The 18,989-nt window shown below is 47.5% G+C and overlaps 1 protein-coding gene and 1 long non-coding RNA gene across 4 annotated transcripts in view; one reads left to right on the top strand and one right to left on the bottom strand.

Moving 5' to 3' along the window:
* Positions 1 to 2,811: 2,811 nt before the first annotated feature.
* The window catches only part of LOC120395664 (interferon-induced GTP-binding protein Mx1-like), a 34,367-nt gene continuing 18,189 nt past the window's right edge, over positions 2,812 to 18,989 (top strand). The window contains exons 1-4 of one of the 3 annotated variants that reach the window (XM_039520274.1): positions 2,812 to 2,944; positions 7,414 to 7,526; positions 9,232 to 9,743; positions 11,816 to 12,008. In XM_039520274.1, coding sequence (XP_039376208.1) covers positions 9,414 to 9,743; positions 11,816 to 12,008 — 523 coding nt within the window. In that variant the 5' untranslated portion in view covers positions 2,812 to 2,944; positions 7,414 to 7,526; positions 9,232 to 9,413. Of the gene's footprint in view, positions 2,945 to 2,989; positions 3,071 to 7,413; positions 7,527 to 9,231; positions 9,744 to 11,815; positions 12,009 to 18,989 lie in introns of those variants that run through there. The other 2 variants (XM_039520273.1, XM_039520275.1) reach the window with 2 other exon arrangements.
* Positions 2,890 to 5,522, bottom strand: LOC120395667. The gene is made up of 3 exons (XR_005592736.1): positions 5,466 to 5,522; positions 3,299 to 3,458; positions 2,890 to 3,185 (listed from the first exon to the last, which is right to left on the bottom strand). It is a non-coding gene; the product is annotated as an uncharacterized LOC120395667 (long non-coding RNA).

The raw sequence follows: 18,989 nt of genomic DNA, 5'->3' as shown, positions 1-18,989 counted from the left end.
AGAGAGGAGGGGCGTGTGGCAGGGAGAATGAGATCAAATTCAGGCAGCTGGGAAGATTGCAATTATAGAGGAGTTTAGGGACTCATCTCTGGCTCCCCTCATAAGCTCTTCTGGCTCCAAGGGACATCATCAGCCTCCCTGCTGCTTCCTGGTGTGATGATGAATCACCTCAAGTTTGGCAGAGTGGGAATCCCTGTTGCTGATCTGCAGACAGCTCACCAGACAAGGATGGAGCCACAGGAGTAGAGCTGGTGACGGTGTCTCAGTGTCTCAGACAGCTTCAGCTCCATGTCTCCCCCTCTGCTGATGGGGAGTCCAAGGGGCCTACATGGAGAACATTACTAAGGGTTTCATGGATGAGGGGGGCATGGATGGCTTGTCTTCCCCCACACTGTGGGGGGGCGGGGGAATGACAGTGGGAGAGATGGGATATATATGGCAGGGGATATAACTGCACACATATGGGGAAGGGGCAGGAATGTTCCTGTAAGTGCTGTCCCATATTAATGTCCCTCATTCTTGGGAGGGTCCATCTCTCACCTGAGTTCCTCAGCTCTTTTGGTATAGATCTACCACTAATGAAGCCAGGGCTCTTCATCACGGAGGGAGATGGCTCGGCAGCTGAACTGCTTTCCCACGCCACTATGTGAGCAACACCTCGGAACTTCCTGGGGGACAGAGCCCACCCCCGCACCTGATGGGCTTCCTGACGCAGGAAGCAGAATGGGATTCCTCTTCGTGTGATAATCTAAGACCTCATGACAAGGGCACCAGAACCTTTGCCCTCCCAACTTCTACAAGGCCAAAGTGGCGGAGGCAAAGCCCACCTGTACCTGCTGATAGTGGGTGGGGGGGCACAATTTAAACATCCTCCCTCCTTCCCCCCGCAAGCAGCCCCTCCCCATTATCCTCAGTCTTCCCTCCTTGCAGATCCCAGCTGTTGCTCCTGCCTCTCCCCACAGGGTGCAGCTCCCAGCTCACCAGCTCCAGCAGCTGCCGCACCAGGAAGAGGCCCCGCCGCACCGTGTGACCGAGCGGGGCTGACAAATAATAGCAGAAGTCTGTGGGCATCTGACCCCATGTGCCCCCCACACACACACTTTACCTCTTGGCAGAGGAATTAAAATACTACTTAAATATCCCACAGAGAGCGCATTGCAGAAGGACTGAGCTATTGACTATTTGTCAGTTTAGCCCTTGGGCAGGAGCCGTGAGCCACAGACTTCTTACTAGCCTAGCCCCCATCCAGGAGCCAGAACTGCCACTTGCCCCATGGCTCAGCTGCAAACCAGGACGACTGATCACCCCACTTGATGCAAGCACCAATTCCCCATTGCCACTGAAGGGGGCGCCTCAAAGGAGACCCAAGGAACCCTACACATCCTGATTCAGGATGGGACAATTTTTCAATATCTTGAAATGTTCATGGGAAGGGAAAAACTATTTCCCACATAGCCCTAATAATAATGATACTTTTGCATCTGAGAGGGAGAATTGGGGACCCTGGTGCTGGGGCCCCTCAATGGGAGATTAGCCTGGGCAGAAAAAAAAGGACTTGGGTGGAGAACTGTGGGGGGTGTGGAAAGAAGAGAAAAGAGGCCAGGGAGCCTGGATGGGAGTAAGGGGAAGTAGAGAAGGAACCTGGAGCTAGGGGCCCTCTATGGAGAGGAGACGACCAGGACAAATGAGTCTGGAGGCTGAAGAGACAACGGATTAGGGGGAGTAGACTCGAGTTTGTGTGTTTGGGGAGATTGACTGGGATTGTTGAGGAAATTGGTTTTTGAATGTGGGGGGGGCATTAAGTCTGATTTTTTTTTGAATGGATCAGAAATCGATCTTGGGTGTGGATTGATTTGCTTTGGATTGTTGTCCATGTCTTAGCCTTACTACAGCAGTGGTGCCAACGCTCAAGATTATTTGTTGTTTTTCTCAGAGCCCCAGCTCCTGGAGTCAGGAACCTCAGATTCATTTTAAAGTTGGTGTCTAGTCCTCCTGGTTGCAGAGAAAAGCTTGTATGCATGAAATCTAAAGGCTAAAAACCCCAAAGGCAAATACTGTAAAAAGACCCAACATTTATTATTTTTTAAAATCTCAAGATTTTTAAGCCACTCTTTTGATTTTTTGGGACCTGACTCATTATTTTTGAATTTTTGGCGGTGGCGAGACTGCGAGGCAGTACATACTGCTGTAAAGTTTTGGCTCCCCTGCACTAGACCCCGCCACCTTGTAGTAAAACAGATCAGTAACTGCAGCCATCTGTAACTATAAGTTGCATTAACCATATATCAGGGGTGTCCAACCTGTGGCTCTGGAGCCACGTGCGGCTCTTCAGAGGTTAATATGCAGCTCCTTACGTAGGCACTGATTCCAGGGCTGGAGCTATAGATGCCAACTTTCCAATGTGCTGGGGGATGCTCGCTGCTCTACCCCATGCTCTGCCCCAAGCCTTGCCCCCACTCCACCCCTTCCCCCAAGGCCCATGCCCCTTTCCCTGAGCCTTGCATGCCCTCACTCCTCCTCCCCATTGCCTCCTGCGCAAATGAAACAGCTGATTATGGAGGGAGGGGGGAGTAGGTGCTGATTGGTGCGGGATACCGGCAGGCGGGAGCAACCTGGGGCTGGGGAGCAGATGCGGGGCTGCTGCCGTATTACTGTGGCTCTTTGGCAATGCACATTGGTAAATTCTGGCTCCTTCTCAGGCTCAGGTTAGCCACCCCTGCCATATATAAATACAACATATGAGAGTAAATGCAACACTGATTCTAGAAACATTCATTCCATTGTGAAACTAATTTAAAGTGATGCTAAGGATACTCTTTCAAGTTAGTTTCGTTTCCCCTGATTACATTCTCCCCTGAGAATGTGGATGGAGTTCGTGACAGAAGTGTAAAAAAAAAGAAAATGTATTGCATTGCAAAATCAATTCACAGTGCTGCCACCAATGGTAAGCTTTTGAGTTACTTTCATTTCTCCTGTTTTCTGTCATGGATTGTGGGTGGAGATGGTGACAAGCTGCAGAACAAAGAAATTCTGTAGTAGGTAGTTTCCTCTTGAACCAAGCTCAACACAGGTAGGAATTTTTTCTTTTGCCTCTTTTCAGTAAGTATTTAAAAGTTTGTGGGTATGTTTAGTTCATCTCTTTTTATAGCTAAGTGTGGGTAGGCTGGCAGACACTGCAAGGAAAGCTGAAATAAGAGAGGACTAAATGAGTTACTGGGCATAGGCATTTTCCCTATAAAATTATCAGTATCTCTACCAGCATATGGATACAGGATACAAAATAAATAGAGTTTGTTACCTCTTTATGAGGATGTGCTGGGAGCCAACGTTTTAATTTGTTAAAGTATGATCCATTTTTAGATGAGTGTGTGAGAGAGAGAGACAGCCTGGGTAACCCTCTAATAGTTTTCAGTGCTGTGAGCACTATGTCTGGTCTGACTTTCATCTCCTGTGGGAGTCTGTGTGAAGTTAAAGTATAGCAAAGAGGCTGGGCTTTAGACAGAGGCATAGTTTGACTTCTATATTTGGAGGGCATTGGGGGGCTTAATACTATCAACAGTAGGTATAGGTCTAACTTTCAGATTTACCAATTGACAGACCCCCTCCACAGCCCCATGGACACCCCTGCACTTGCATGGGGACCAACCCCCCCATATCCCATCCCCCCTGCCCCAAGGAGGGACCAACAGACCCCCCCTTCACCCTCCAGGAATCCCCTGCACCCCATAGGGCCCTCCCTAGATCCTGTAGCCCTGGGAAGGGACCAACAGATTCCCTCCCCAGATTCTGCCCACTCCCACTCCAAGGAGGTATTGACAGATCACCCCTCACTCCCAGAGATTATCTCCCCCACCCTGTATCCCCATAGCCCCCCATCCCGCAGATCCTGCACTTCTGCAGACTCCCCCATACATCATAGGGAACCCCCATGGACCCTGACCGTCCTCGGGAGGGACTGACAGGCCAACCCTGCACCCCCTCACTCTTGGGAAGGACCAACAGACCCCTCCCACACTCCCACTGGGAGCCCTCCCTGGCTCCGGCACCCCCTGCCCTAGGAAGGGACCAATGGACACCAATACACACTCCACCCAGGGACACCTTCCCTGCACCCTTCCACAGGGAATCTCCCAGAGTCCCACACCCGTCCTGGGGAGGGCACGACAGAGCCCCATACTCCTCCCGGCCCCCGCACTCCCCTTAGGGAAGCCCCCAGGATCCAGTGCCCTCTCACAGGGACCACTGTATCCTCTATAAGGGACCCTTCCCCAGATCTCGCACCACCTGCCTCGGGGCAGGAATGCCAGACCATAGAGAACCTCCCCACGATCCCACACCCCCTAACCAAGGGAGGAACTGATAGAGCTCCCCCACATACTGTCCCTGGGGATTCCCCTCAAGACACCTCCCCCCACTCCAGGGAGGGCCCAATAGATGCACCCCTCCCTGTGGACCCTCCTGCACCCCACAGGGACAAACCTGGCTAACTTCACTTTGGACACCAGGAAAGGGGCAGGACCCCAATGTGAGTTCCCCACAACTAGGATTCCTCCACCTGCCCACCCCATGGGGGGATTTCCTCTGCTAGGCAACAAACAGAGAGGTGGTGAAGAGCAGGGAGATCCCCTCCCTGAACCCACACTCCTCCTCCCCCTCACTTCCTGTTGCTGGGGGAGAATCTCCCTGGGCCCGCCATCTGGGGGTGATGCCCCCCACCAGTCTTTGCCCCCCCATTTGGGTGGGGTGACACTCCTCATGTCCCCTCTTATCTGATAGTGATGCCCCCACCAGTCCATGCCCCGCCACTTTGGGGGGGTGACACCCTGCCATGGCTCCTGTTATCCGAGGGTGCCATTCCCCCCCCACCCCCAACCAGTCCCTGCCCATCCATCTGGAGGGATGCCTCCCATGTTCCCCCATGACCTAAGGATGACACATGATATCTGGAGTAATGCATCCCCACTCCTTGCCCCCACAATATCTGGTGGTGATGCTCTCTATATCCCCCCTATCCAGCTATCCAGGGATGATGTCCTGGTAGCTAGGGTGATACCTCTCCAGTCCCTGACTCCTCACCTCTCGCCTCGCTGCCACCACTGGGGAGTCTCTGCCCCTCCTGGGCTTCAGGGGACAGCAGCCTCCTCGTGAGAGTCCCCCCAGGAAGGCAAGGGGGCACTGGCGGAAGCACTGCTGGGGAGTGGCGTCCCCAGCCTCAAAGGACTCTGCCCAGCAGAGGCGGATTTAGAGTCAGTGGGGCCCTGTGCTCAGCTTCATTTTTGCCCTCCCCCTGCGGGGAGCATTGTCTCTTATCTCTCCCCCCTGGGGCTCAGGGCTGGAGGTGGAGGGTCTGGGAGGGAGTTAGGCTTTGGGAGCAGAATGGGGATGGGGGGGGGGTCTGGCCAGGAGTTCAGGTGTAGGAGGGGGGCTCAGTGCTGGGCCAGGGGGTTGGGGTGCAGAGCACTTACCTGGGGCAGTTCCTGTTTGGTTCAGGGGGTGCAGGTGTGGGGAGTTCAGGTGGCTCCATGCTGCCCTGTGCTTGCCCCACGGCCCATTGGCTGCGATTCTTGGCGCCTCCCCCACCAGGCAGGGCTGGAACACAAGGGCTTTAGGGGCTGCAGCCCAGGCTAAGTGGGCCCTGGAGTCCTGGGCTGCAGGCTGCAGCCCCTAAAGCCCCGCCCCCTTTCTGAATCCAGCCCTGCGAGCATGGGCTGGAGGACTCAGGTGGAGCAGGGTCAGCCACGCAGCCGGAGAGAAGCAGCGGTTTCCCCATCAAAGCGCCACTTCTCTCTGGCCGGCTGCACATCTGCCCTGTGCTCCTTCCACCACCCGCACCTCCTGCCTGCTCCCCTGAGGCTGTGGGTGAGCCTCCCTCCCTGCTCCCCACAGCTTCTACCCCCGCAGCCCTACTCCTGGAGCAGACCCCCTGCAGGAGGTGCGCTGATCCTGAGCTGCCTGAGTGCCTGGCCTTGGGGCCCCTTGTTGTTGGGGGGCCTCATGCCAGGGCACTGTGTATTTCATGGTAAATCTGCCCCTGCTGCCCAGGACATGGGAGCTCAGCAGTGCATTGTGGTAGCTATCCCAGTATGCAATATCCCAGTATGCAAGTGGCTGGAGCATGCTTTTCAAATGGCGGGGTGGAGTGTGATAGGGAGTGTGTTGTGTGTCTGTGAAGGGAGAGACAGTATGTTTTGGGGTACAGCGAGTGTGTTAGCATGCTGTCTTGTAAGTTCAGACAGCAGCAGACTCACCTCTCTCTCTCTCTCTCTCTCTCTCTCTCTCACACACACACACACACACACACACACACACCTCTGCCTCTGCCTCTGCAACAGGAGCAGTCCACAGTAATGGTTTGCTTTGTGTCCCGGAGCAGATAAACATGCCTACTGTCAGAAACGGAGCTTTGAAAGGGGATATCTGCATGCCTGCAGCCGAGTTCAAAACAATGACAAGAGTGGCCACTTGACTTCAGGGGATTATGGGATGTGTCCAGAGGCCAATCACAGCACAGTAATGCAACACATTGTCCACACTCACACCTAGGCGTTTCAGCCAGGGTGCAGCAAGCACTATGCTTCTTGTGGGGGTGGATTATCAGGAGTGCTCCAGCTGCGGAGTCCGGGCACCCTAAGTGCCTTGCCAGTGTGGACACCTCAGGAGTTAGGGTGCCCAGAGCTTATTTAATGTGCTCTAACTTGCAAGTGTAGCCAATCCCTAAGATAACAGGAGGGAGATCTCCCGTTGGCATAATTAAACCACTCCTAATGGGCAATGGGAGAAACTCCTCTGCCGACATAGCACTGTGCACACTCCCACTTATGCCAGTGTAATTTATGTCACTCAAGGGGCTGGAATATTCAAACCCCTGAGCGACATAAATTTTATCATTAGAAGTGGTAGTGTAGACATGGCCTAAATTTAGGTCATTTCTTTTAGCACCACATCTCCAAAACAGCCATGGGAAAGTGAGCAGAATTCTAGTCAAGGTCACATATTAAAAATGTGTTAATTAATGCCTAATTTTAATTACTAATGATGAAATCAGTGGGTGCTATTTCATGTATATTTAGGAATGGATTCATGACACACTGGGAGATAAATACATAAAGGCGAAGGAAAAAATGAATCCAGCATTATATTGATAAATGGGGTTACAGGTTGCTCTGGAAGGGAATAATGTGTGACTTTACTAGCAGCAATCATGTCGACAACAAAGGGGAGGGAAAGAAGGAGGAGAGAATTGTGGAATACTTTTGAAAAATAACTTTTTTTCCCCACAAAATTTGAAAAAAAAAATCATCCAGCTCTATAGCTAGCTAAAAAATGACAATTTTTTCAAAAAATTCCTTCATTATTTTTTTTTCATTTCCAAATGTTGTCCCTATTTCAACCATGTATTTTTCCTTGCATGAGGTATCTCCACTGATCAACACGGGTTTTCACGAGCATTTTGGGACTGATTGCTATCCAGTCTAGCTCAGCTGCCTGAGTGCCAGGACTGAAGGCCTGCAAAGTGTTGATTTAAGGTGACTTTAACAATGAAGTTGGACATGTACAACTTTTTCTTGTTCATGAAGTATAAAGGAACCCTAAATGGTTGGGGGGGGGGGTTTAAAGTCTGTTTTGTTTTTCCTGCTGCCCCTTTTATGCATTAGAACTGTAACTAATGTCAAGTCTAGTCTTCCCCATTTTGTTATAGGCTTGTTTTAGAAGAGCGGGAAGTCTGGATCAGCCATTAATTAAAGGGACGAGGGTTATGATACTTCCACTAAAGAATTTTTTCTTATTATTCTTTTTTCAAGCATCTCACTTAAGTAGGGTTTTAATAAAAAAAAGGCCCCTCCATTTTTAAACCAACTGCATTAAAGAAAAAAAATCACTGCCTCTCTGTCAGTCTAGTAACTGAGATCATGAACCTCCTATTTCTCCAGGCATTCTTCTAGGACAGAGGGGAGACAAGACCTGAATTTTTACTACATTAAAACTAAACAGGAAAAGAAAAAAAGAGTAAACTTCCAATTCTCCTTTTCACAATATAATGCAGCAAAAAGGCCACAACCCCTTTTTTTCTTTTACAGGCCACTTTTAAGCAAAGGGAGTGTCCCCAAGAAGCAGAGTCTCCGGGACACTTGTAAAGAGCCAGCCACTTGTTGTCCAGATTTGTCCTTTAGAAAAATGCAATGGCCTAGGGCTGACACAAGTAGCTATGTGGGAGCCTTGGCCAGGGGTGCCATTTAAGGAGGGTGGAGGGATTCCGCCTTCCCCTCCCAAGTTTCGCACCAGAGGTCTGCTCGCAGCACACCCCAGCCCCAGTTGGAGCTCTTACCTGCTGCACCATGCAGGCAGGTCCGCTCCTCCAGGAGCTGGGGTTGTCTGGTTGCGGCTCCCACAGTCAGTTTCCTTCACTGCACTAGGGCCTCTGGGGATGGGTCAGGCAAGTAAAGAGTCAGTCAAGGTGGGAGGGGAAGCACAGGGGCCCCGGTTGTGGTGGGGAAGAAGCAGAGAATCCCCAGTGATTGGGGGGGGTTGGAACCTGGGGGGGCCGGTGGGATGGGAAAAGGAGAGTCAATCTCTAGGGAGAGGTGAGGGCCCAGGGCTGTGCCCTGAGGGAGAAGCAGCTGAGGGAGAAAAGACGCTGGGGCAAGGATCCTGAGGGATGGGGAGTGAAAGAAGTTGGGGGGGGGGCTAGAAGCAGTTAAGTGGGTCTTGGGGTCTGTTTGCCCTGAGAGAAGCAGGAAGCATCCTCACCTCTCACTGGGAAGAGGCTGGGGACAGACCCCACTAAGTTAATGCAGTCTCTCAACTGACTAATGTGCTCTCTGCCTTCCTCCCCATCTCTCTTACTTTAGAGTAACTTATACCTTGATCCTGCAGTGCGGCTCATGTGTGTGCAGGGGTTTCTTTAGCTCTCTGCTCCTGGGGGAATCTTTTGTGTTGTCTGTATTGTTACAGACCTACATGCTGACAGGTATTTTGAAATAAATCACCAAAATAATTGAAATGGGAGTGATTATATTGTGTTATTTTGACAAATATAGTATGTGGGATTTTAAAATATGCACAGAATTTTTAATTTTTTGGTGCAGAATTCCCACAGGAGCAAAATAAGGGGTCAGAACCTCAGCTGGTACAAACTAACACAGATCCATTGGTTTGAAAAGAATTACACCAGCTGGTTCCAGCAGAGATTTGGCCCAACCAATAACAATATTGTTCTGACTTTGTCCATAGGTATTATTGCAGAGCTGAATCCACTCAAGCCCGTCTATAATTTCAGGAGCACTACTGAAGAGTTGTTGGACTAGACATTTGCTTTTCAGTGACAGTTAATGAACAAATCCCAGGGCTGCTGGGCATCTTCATCTGGGAAGCAAAGAAGCAGGCAGGTAGTGCGTAAAAGGTCACAGTAAGCGATGCAGGCAGAGGCAGGGCCTGGAGCTAACTTGATGACCAAAGAATCACAAGTATTCCTTGGAGGAACACCCCCCCACACACAGTCAAATGCAGTTTTTCCAGGATCACTCCCAACACAGTCAAAAGAAGCTTTAACAAGACTGCAACCAACAGAGTCAAAAGGAGCTACTGCAGTACCACACCCTTGCATGCAGAGTGCACCTCCAGAGTGGAATGAGATGCTTCAGGGAGACATAGCAGCAGCCCAGGGGGCGGAGTCTGAGAAATATCATCAAGAAAAGATGAAACAGCAAGGGGGAATCTCTGATCTCGAAGAGCAACAGACTAAGGCAAGTCGGATACTTAGCACTTGAGTGAAAACTGACACTTCTTCTGAGATTTTAATGCTCAGTTGCTGCTGTCATTTAGGGCTAAATTTTCAGCCATCTGACCTCACTTCTACACACATGATTTGCAGGCACGGATCAAAATAATTCTGTCTCTGTGTGTGATTGTGTGTGTGAAAGTCTGGGCACCAATCCTGCAAACACTGATGCAGATGTTTAACTTCATGCACATGTGTAAATCCTTTTGACTCGTATAATACTTTGTAAATCATATGCGTAAATCTTTGCAGGATCAGGGGCTAGGTGCTCAGTCATGTAATTACTAAGGGCATGGCTACACTTGCAGATGTAGAGCACTGTGTGTTAATAGCTCTTGCAATACCACAGAGAGCAGTTCATTGTGATAGCTATCCCAGCGTTCAAGTGGCTGCAACATGCTTTTCAAATGGGGTGAGGTGTGACGGGGAGTGTGCTGTGTGTATGTGGGGGGAGAGAGAGTGGATTTTTGGGGTGCTGAGAGTATGTCAGCATGCTGTCTTGTAAATTCAGATAGCAGCAGACCACCCTGCCTCCCGCTCTCTCACACACACTCACAGCAAGCAGCATTCCACAGTAATGGTTGCTTTGTCCCGGGCAGATAAGCATGCTGGCTGTTAGAAACAGAGCTTTGAAAGGGGATATCCGCATGCCTGCAGCAGAGTTCAAAACAATGACAAGAGTGGCCACTTGACTTCAGGGGATTATGGGACGTTTCCAGAGGCCAATCACAGCACAGTAATGCAACACATTGGCCACACTGACACCTGGGCGTTTCAGCCAGGGCGCAGCAAGCTCTATGCTTCTCCTGGGGGTGGATTACCAGGAGTGCTCCAGCTGCGGAGTCCAGGCATTCTAAGTGCCTTGCCAGTGTAGACGGGTTGAGAGTTAGGGCACCTGGGCTGCTTTAATGTGCTCTAACTTGCAAGTGTAGCCAAGCCCTAAGATTTGCACCTGCATTTCATGTACAGATTTTTTTTTTTAATGTAGGCATCAAAAATAGAAGGGCCACAGCCTAACTCCAACTTTCCCCTAGAATGTATACCTTAATGAATATTCACAATAAGAAACTTTAAACAGATATTATGGGATTTGGGTTTTTGTTCTTCTACATGAGACTCCAGTGCATGATAGAAATATCAAGACTCTTATTTAATATTTCCTATGTTTAACACTGAGAAAACCAGAATAGATATTTGAAAAGTTTATACTAAAGTTAATAAAGCAGTTAAATAATAACTTTATTAGATAATAAGCATTGCAGTTATGATCTGGGGGTTCAAAAGCATTTTCTCCTGGACAATACTTATCACTAAAGATCGTGATTCTGTATTTGTCTTTTCATATATTTATTTCCTGAAATAGTGTTTTTAATTCAGGCTGGAAGATAAGAATTTAGCTCTTTATCTCTATACACAGATACCAAATTTTAGATTAATATAGGAAGCTGCCTGACCTGTTAAATCATAAAATTAGGGCTGTCAAACGATTTTAAAAGTTAATCACGATTAATCATTTGATTAATCATTCTGTTAAACTATAAAATACCATTTATTTTAAATATTTTTAGATTTTTAGTACATTTTCAAATATATTTTCAGTTACAACACAGAATACAAAGTGTACAATGCTCACTTTATATTTTTATTACAAATATTTGCACTGTAAATGTATGATGCATTATAAATAAATGAAAGAAAAAACGGCAGGTACCAAAAATAACTGAACAAAGTACATTTGATGGGGGGGTGTTCTTACTTTTCTTGTTGTGTAGTCACTTGCTAATTTATAAAATTCAGTAATTTGCAATAGATCTTTCAGCCATTGGTGCAAATTAGCTAAATTTTGCTGAATTTACAGAAATGTGTTTACCTTGTCAAGAATACTGCAGAAGGCTTGTAGCTCACAGTACAAAGCGAGTGGTATGGTGGGGTGAAGTACAGTTTGCTGCTGATGTACATCATTTATGGCATAGACATGTTTAACTATGCCTGATTCTGTGAAACAAGCTCAAATGAAATGTAATGTTATTCTTACAGAATGCAGAACACACCTTGTACAACTACTATGAGGAGAAAATCCGTCCCTGTATTGATCTCATTGACTCCCTGAGAGCGCTCGGAGTAGAAAAGGACCTGGCTTTGCCAGCAATTGCAGTGATTGGAGACCAGAGTTCTGGAAAAAGCTCGGTTCTAGAAGCCCTGTCCGGAGTCGCTCTTCCTAGAGGCAGTGGTAAGAATTTACCTCTTAGCTTTTCATGTCAGAAATCTGACTCTTCCCCGAGTTGCAGTGGTGTGTTTCTATCTGATATTCTGTAATTCATGTCAGCTTGGGGACACTGAAAGTTGGGTTTAGATCCATTCCTGGCACAACCCAAAAGAATTTGTATTTTCCCAATCCCATCATATAGAAAACACTGTTATGATGAGAACTGTGCAGCAACTGGCATATCCCTTGTGTGAAACAATTTTTGGAAATGTTATTTGGGGTCAATTGAAACATTTAGATTCAATAACATCAAAATGTTTTGTTTCAATGTTGTTTTTGTGTTCTATTATAACTTAGAATATAAAATAAAAATTGAAACAGTCATTTGAAATGAAAAAAAAATCAAAGTCAATAGTTTAGGTTTTTCTAAATTAAATTTTGGAAAGGTCAACACATCCCCCTGCAACATAAAGGAAAGATGGTACAGAACTGGGGGGCTGGAAATCAAATCAGTGTCTTAGATATCTGTATACTAATGTGAAAAGTATGGGGAATAATCAGGAACTCAAAATGCTAGTAAATAAATACAACTATGACATAGCTGGCATCAGAGAGACTTGGTGGGATAATATGCATGACTGGACAATTGGTATAGAAGGATACAGCTTGCTCAGGAAGGACAGGCGGGGAAAAAGGGAGGAGGTGTAGCCTTATATATTAAATATGTATACACTTGGACTGAGGTTGAGATGGAAATAGGAGACAGACTTGTTGAAAGTCTCTGGGTAAGGATAAAAGGGGTAAAAAAAACAAGGGTGATGTCATGGTAGGGGTCTACTACAGACCACCTAGCCAGGTGGATGAGGCTTTTTTTAAACAACTAACAAAATCATCCAAAGCATAGGATTTGATGGTGATGGGGGACTTCAACTATGCAGATATATGTTGGGAAAACAACAGCAGGGTACAGATTGTCCAACAAGTTCTTGGAATGAATTGGAGACAATTCTTTATTTCAGCAGGTGGAGAAAGCTACTAGGGGAGAGGCTGTTCTACATTTGATTTTGACAAATAGGGAGGAACTGGTTGAGAATTTGAAAGTGGAAGGTAGTTTGGGGTGAAAGTTATCATGAAATGATACAAGTTTGTGATTCTAAGGAATGGTAGGAGGGAGAACAGCACAATAAAGACAATGGATTTCAAGAAGGCAGACTTAGCAAACTCAGGGAGTTGGTAGTTAAGAGTTCTTGGGAAGCAAGTCTAAGAGGAAAAACAATTGAAGACAGTTGGCAGTTTTTCAGAGAGACATTATTAAGGGCAAAAGAGCAAACTATCCCACTGCATAGGAAAGATAGAAAGTATGGGAAGAGACCTCCGTGGCTTAACCAGGAGATCGTCAATGATCTAAAAATCAAAGAAGAGTCCTACAAAAAGTGAAAACTAGGTCAAATTACAAAGGATGAACATAAACAAATAACACGAGTATGTAGGGACAAAGTTAGAAAGGCCACGGCACAAAACGAGATCAAACTAGCTAGAGACATAAAGGGTAACAAGAAAACATTCTACAAATACATTAGAAGCAAGAGGAAAACCACAGACAGGGTACATCCGTTACTCAGTGAGAGAGGAGGAAATAATAACAGAAAATGTGGAAATGGCAGAGGTGCTTAATGACTTTTGTTCCTTCCTAAATAGAGTACAATCAGTTGCACACATACAAAATGGAAAATGACTGCCTAGGAAGGAGTACTATGGAAAGGGATCTGGGGGTCATAGTGGACCATAAGTTAAATATGAGTGAACAGTGTAACACTGTTGCAAAAAAAGCAAACATCATTCTGGGATGTATTAGCAGGAACATTGTAAGCAAGATGTGAGAAGCAATTCTTCCGCTCTACTCCACACTGGTTAGGCCTCAACTGACGGCCCCCCTGGGACTCCTGTCCCATCAACCCCCCACCCCCCGTCCCTTGACCTCTCCCAGAACCCCTGCCCCAACTGTCCCCCACTGCCCCGTCCAACCCCTCTCTCCTTCCTGACTGGCCCCCCGGGACCCCTTGAACTCCCTTGCCCTCTATCCAACCCCCCCTGCCCCCAGCCCCTTACCGCACTGCCTGGAGCACCGGTGGCTGGCGGCGCTACAGCTGCGCCGCCTGGCTGGAGCCAGCCACACCGCCGTGCAGCACAGAGCACCGGGCTCTGCAGCTGCTCTGCCCCAGCAGTTGGCATCCCCACCGCCCAGAGCATTGCTCCGGTTGCGGGGTGAGCTGAGGCTGTGGGGGAACCGCAGGGCAGGGCCGGGGGCTAGCCTCCCGGGCCAGGTGCTCAGGGGCCGGGCAAGAGGGTCCCATGGGCCATAGTTTGCCCACCTCTGGGTTAGACAAACACCTGTCAGGGATGGTTTAGAATTAGATAATACCTAATCCTGCCATGAGTGCAGGGGACTGGACTAGATGAACTCTTGAGGTCCCTTTCAGTTCTGTGATTCTATGAACATTTTGATTTTGTTGAATCAAAATTTTCTGATTCAGAACGTTGCTGGAAATTGTCAGAATTTTTGACCAGTTCAAGTTATGACCATAGCCTCGAGCAGTAAGTCACTTTTTCCAGTCAGGTGGGAAACATCTAAACGTGTTCTACCGGGTAAGAGGGACTATTGGTGGCTCAGAAGGGTGCCCATCCTTACTCATTACAATAAAACAAACAAACGGCAAACTCCCTACCAGTTGAAAAAATCTCTCAATTCCTCAGTAAATACTTGAATTTTTATAACTTTTGCTATAGGATATCTAATTTTTGCTTTCTCATTATGGTTGATCTACACAGATCAGGAAACATTAAGGAAACATTTTTAGTTGAAGAAATGCATTTGTTTAGATCTCTTCATAACCAGCACCCAATTCCAATCACTGAAGGATATAAAGGGGACTTGATACTTTAGCTTAGTCATGTTTTCAGGGGGGTTGCCGCATTCAGTGAGTATGTGACTGAAATTCCCCAAGAAATCTACTACACCTCCACAGTTTCAGAGTGGCTCATATTTGGTGGGCAGTAATGTCTCAAGCACATGAAACTATTTTCTGATAACATCCGGTGGTTTAGTGTATTCCACACTATCCCTTATGCCAAGATGCAGCTTTTAATTTTGTTTTCCATAGGCTCTATTTTCATATTTAAAATAGAGTTTTCCTTCATCAGAGCTACAGAAAGATTTTAAACACAGACCAATGCCTTAGAACAGTGGATTTCAAACTTTGGGTCGTGACCCAGTGCTACGTCACAGAATGGAAGGCACTGGGTCGCCTTGCTCAGCGCTCAGGGACCCTGGCAGCTGGCCAGTAAAAACTGGTAGTCCCTACCTGTTCTGACACTGTGCTGCACCCCAGAAGCAGCTCCTAGGCAGGGGGGCCATGGGGCACTGCATGCTGCCCCCACATCGAGCACCGCGGTGCCTGCAGGCAAGAGCCATGTGGAGCCAGACCTGCTGCTGGCTGCTTCCGGGGCACAGCGCAGTCTGCGGTTCCAGGAAGAGACAGGAAGCCTGCCTCTGCACCCCGCCTGCGCCACTGACTAGGAGCCACCAGAGCTAAGCCTGTGCCCCAACCCCACACCCCAATCCTATGCCCCAGCCCTGAGCTACCCTCCAAACCAGAGCCCCCTCCTGCACCCCAAACCCCTCATCCCCAGCCCTATCCGAGAGCCTGTGCCCCCAGCCAGAGCCTCACCCCCCTGCACTCTAACCCCCGCCCCAATCCAGAGCCCCCTCTGACACCCCGAACCCCTTATTCCTCACTCCAAACCTCTGCCCCAGCCCTGAGCCCTCTCCCACACCCCAACCCCTCATCCACAGCTCTGTTGGGTCATGGCCATCAACAATTTTCTTCAACTAGGTTGCCAGAAAAAAAGTGTGAAAACCACTGCCTTAGAACATCTGTTGCACTTCTCCCTCTGCATATCTTTCCCATGGGTTGGTATATCTCCCACTTCAGCTAGCTGAGGAGCATGTGTCAGTGCAACACTCCGTCTGCAGTATTAATAGCAGAGTAATTGTGTGGAGTGAAACCTTTTGAAAGGGAATCAACACTGCTACCTAGCCAGATAGTAGCAACCTTTGTTCCAAAGAACATAAGAATGGCCATACTGGGTCAGACCAAAGGTCCATCTAGCCCAGTATCCTGTCTTCTGACAATGGCCAAATCCAGGTGCTCCAGAGGGAATGAACAGAACAGGTAATCATCAAGTGATCCATCCTTTGTCACTAAAGTGACCAGACATCTAGTGTGAAAAAATCAGGACAGGGGTAGGGATTAATAGGTGTCTATATAAGACAAAGCCCCAAATATCAGGACTCTCCCTATAAAATCAGGACATCTGGTCACCCTACCTGTTGCCCATTGCCAGCTTCTGGCAAGCAGAGACTAGGAACACCATCCCTGGCCATCCTGGCTAACACTTCCTTATTTACTTTCTTCACACCAGTCATGATTTTATAGACTTCAATCATATTCCCCCCGTAGTCGTCTCTTTTCCAAGCTGAAAAGTCCCAATCTTATTAATCTCTCCTAATACAGAAGCCTTTCCATGCCCCTAATAATTTTTGTTGCCCTTTTCTGAACCTTTTCCAAATCCAATATATCTTTTTTGAGATGGGACGATCACATCTGCACGCAGTATTCAAGTTGTGGGCATACCATGGATTTATATAGAGGCAATATGATATTTTCTGTCTTATTATCTATCCCTTTCCTAATGATTCCCAACATTCTGTTAGCTTTTTGACTGCCACTGCACATTGAGTGGATGTTTTCAGAGAATTATCCACAATGACTCCAAGATCTCTCTCTTGAGTGGTAACAGCTAATTTAGACCCTGTGAGGGCTTATGCCCCTGGCTGTGGGGAAGTATGGCACAATGGCCACTCTCTAGGATCACCCTTGGTTGCCAGATGGTATGGCCCAATGGCCAGAGTCTCTCCCACTCGACCGGGCCTTGGCCCATGGCCCTAACAACAATGTAGGACCTTGACACTGGCTCAGCAGGGGGGGCCTACCGAAACACACTGAGGCTTAACGGAGGCAAGGTACCAGTCTGTCACCCCACCCCTCCAGATCACTTCCTACTGGCTTGAGAGCTGGGGTCTCCCACAAGTCCTAAAGTTCTCCGCAGGTCTCCAGGTCCATCATCCCTCGGGCTTCTCCCGTAGCAGGGCTTTGTGCTGGCCAGGGGAAGCTTCAGTTCCCAGCAAGTTCAAGGGTGGTGGCTGGTCCTCTGCAGGAGCTTCCCGGATAGGTCCTTCCCCTGCAGCCACCAGCCCAGACTGAGCTGAAGTCTCTCTTTTATACTCCCAGAGCACTTGGAGCATGCCCAGTATGAACAGGGCGGGACTTCCTCCATCAGAGCTACTGGTCTGACACTGCTGGGGCTAGTGCTGGGCGGGGCTGCCCCATCACAGACCCCATCATTTTATATGTATAGTTGGGATTATGTTTTCCAATGTGCAATACTTTGCATTTATCAACACTGAATTTCATCTGCCATTTTGTTACACAATCACCCAGTTTTGTGCAATCCCTTTGTAGCTGTTGGTAGTCTGCTTTGGACTTAACTATCTTGAGTAGTTTTGTATCATCTACAAATTTTGCCACCTCACTATTTACCCATTTTTCCAGATCATTTATGAATATGTTGAATAGTCCCAGTCCCAGTACAGACCGCTGAGGGACACCACTATTTACCTCTCTCCATTCTGAAAACTGACCATTTATTCCTATGCTTTATTTCCTATCTTTTCACCAGTTATCAGTCCATGAGAGGACTTTCCTTCTTATCCCATGACATCTTACTTTGCTTTGGTGAGTCTTTGGTGAGGGACCTTGTCAAAGCCTTTTTGAAAATCTAAGTACACTAGATCCACTGGCTCCCCCTTCTCCACATGCTTGTTGACCCCCTCAAAGAATTCTAGTAGATTGGTGAGACATGATTTCTCTTTACAAAAACCATGCTGACTCTTCCACAACAAATTACGTTCATCTATGTGTCTGACAATTCTGTTTTTTACTGGAGTTTCAACCAGTTAGCCCGGTAGTAAAGTTAGGCTTACTGGCTTGTAATTGCCTGAATCACCTCTGGACCCCTTTTTAAAAATTGGCATCACATTAGTTGTCCTCCAGTCATTTGGTAAAGAAGCAGAATATGAGCCCTGTGCTTGCACAGGAGGACACCCACCTGCAGCTCTCAAGACCCAGGCAGCAGTATGGGCATGCAAAAGACCTTCTGACAGCATATGCTGAAGCTAGTGACTAAACGGGAGACACATGCATTGTGTTCCAGGTATTTACGAAAGACACTATGTTAAAGCTCTGCAAAAGGTGTTGTTATTCTGAGCCACTTTACTCTGTCTAACAACAGAAGAACTGCCAGGGACACGGCAGGTAAACCACACTACTTCCAGAGCATTCTTCCGCATCTTTGCTTCATTTTCACACTTTCTGGGTGTGAGGCTGGCCAGAGTGGAAGTCTCCTCCTTTTTTGTATCTGTCAAGTTTGGCTGCTATTCCCGAAGGGAAAGTGCCATGGAGATTAATAGAGTTGAAACTAATAGGGGTCTATTAAAATGAAAATCAAGACTGGACGTTTTTCTAAAAGATATGCACTAGCATGACAGGAAGATATTGGCCTGATGCAGGAATCACTGGGTGCAATTCTATGGCCTGTGTTATGTAGAAGGTCAAACTATATTGTCATTGTCCTTTCTGGCCTTAACATTTATTAAAATTAAACAGGGTTCTATAGAAATTACTCTTAAAAACCTATAGAAATTAATAAATGTATAGATTTTTTAAAACAATCCCATACAATACAAAATCATTTCCCTACTATAGAACAGGATCAGTGTACAATTCTGTAGTAGGGATATACTTACAATGGCTGTGCAAGATATAAAGCATCTAGCATACATATGCACACCTTTAAAGTTTCCTCTCTCTTCAGATATATATTACT

Source organism: Mauremys reevesii, linkage group 1, assembly GCF_016161935.1.
Source record: "Mauremys reevesii isolate NIE-2019 linkage group 1, ASM1616193v1, whole genome shotgun sequence".
Lineage (NCBI taxonomy): Eukaryota > Metazoa > Chordata > Testudines > Geoemydidae > Mauremys > Mauremys reevesii.
The sequence above is the reverse complement of the archived record's forward strand: the minus strand, read 5'-3'. Positions and strand labels throughout refer to the sequence as shown.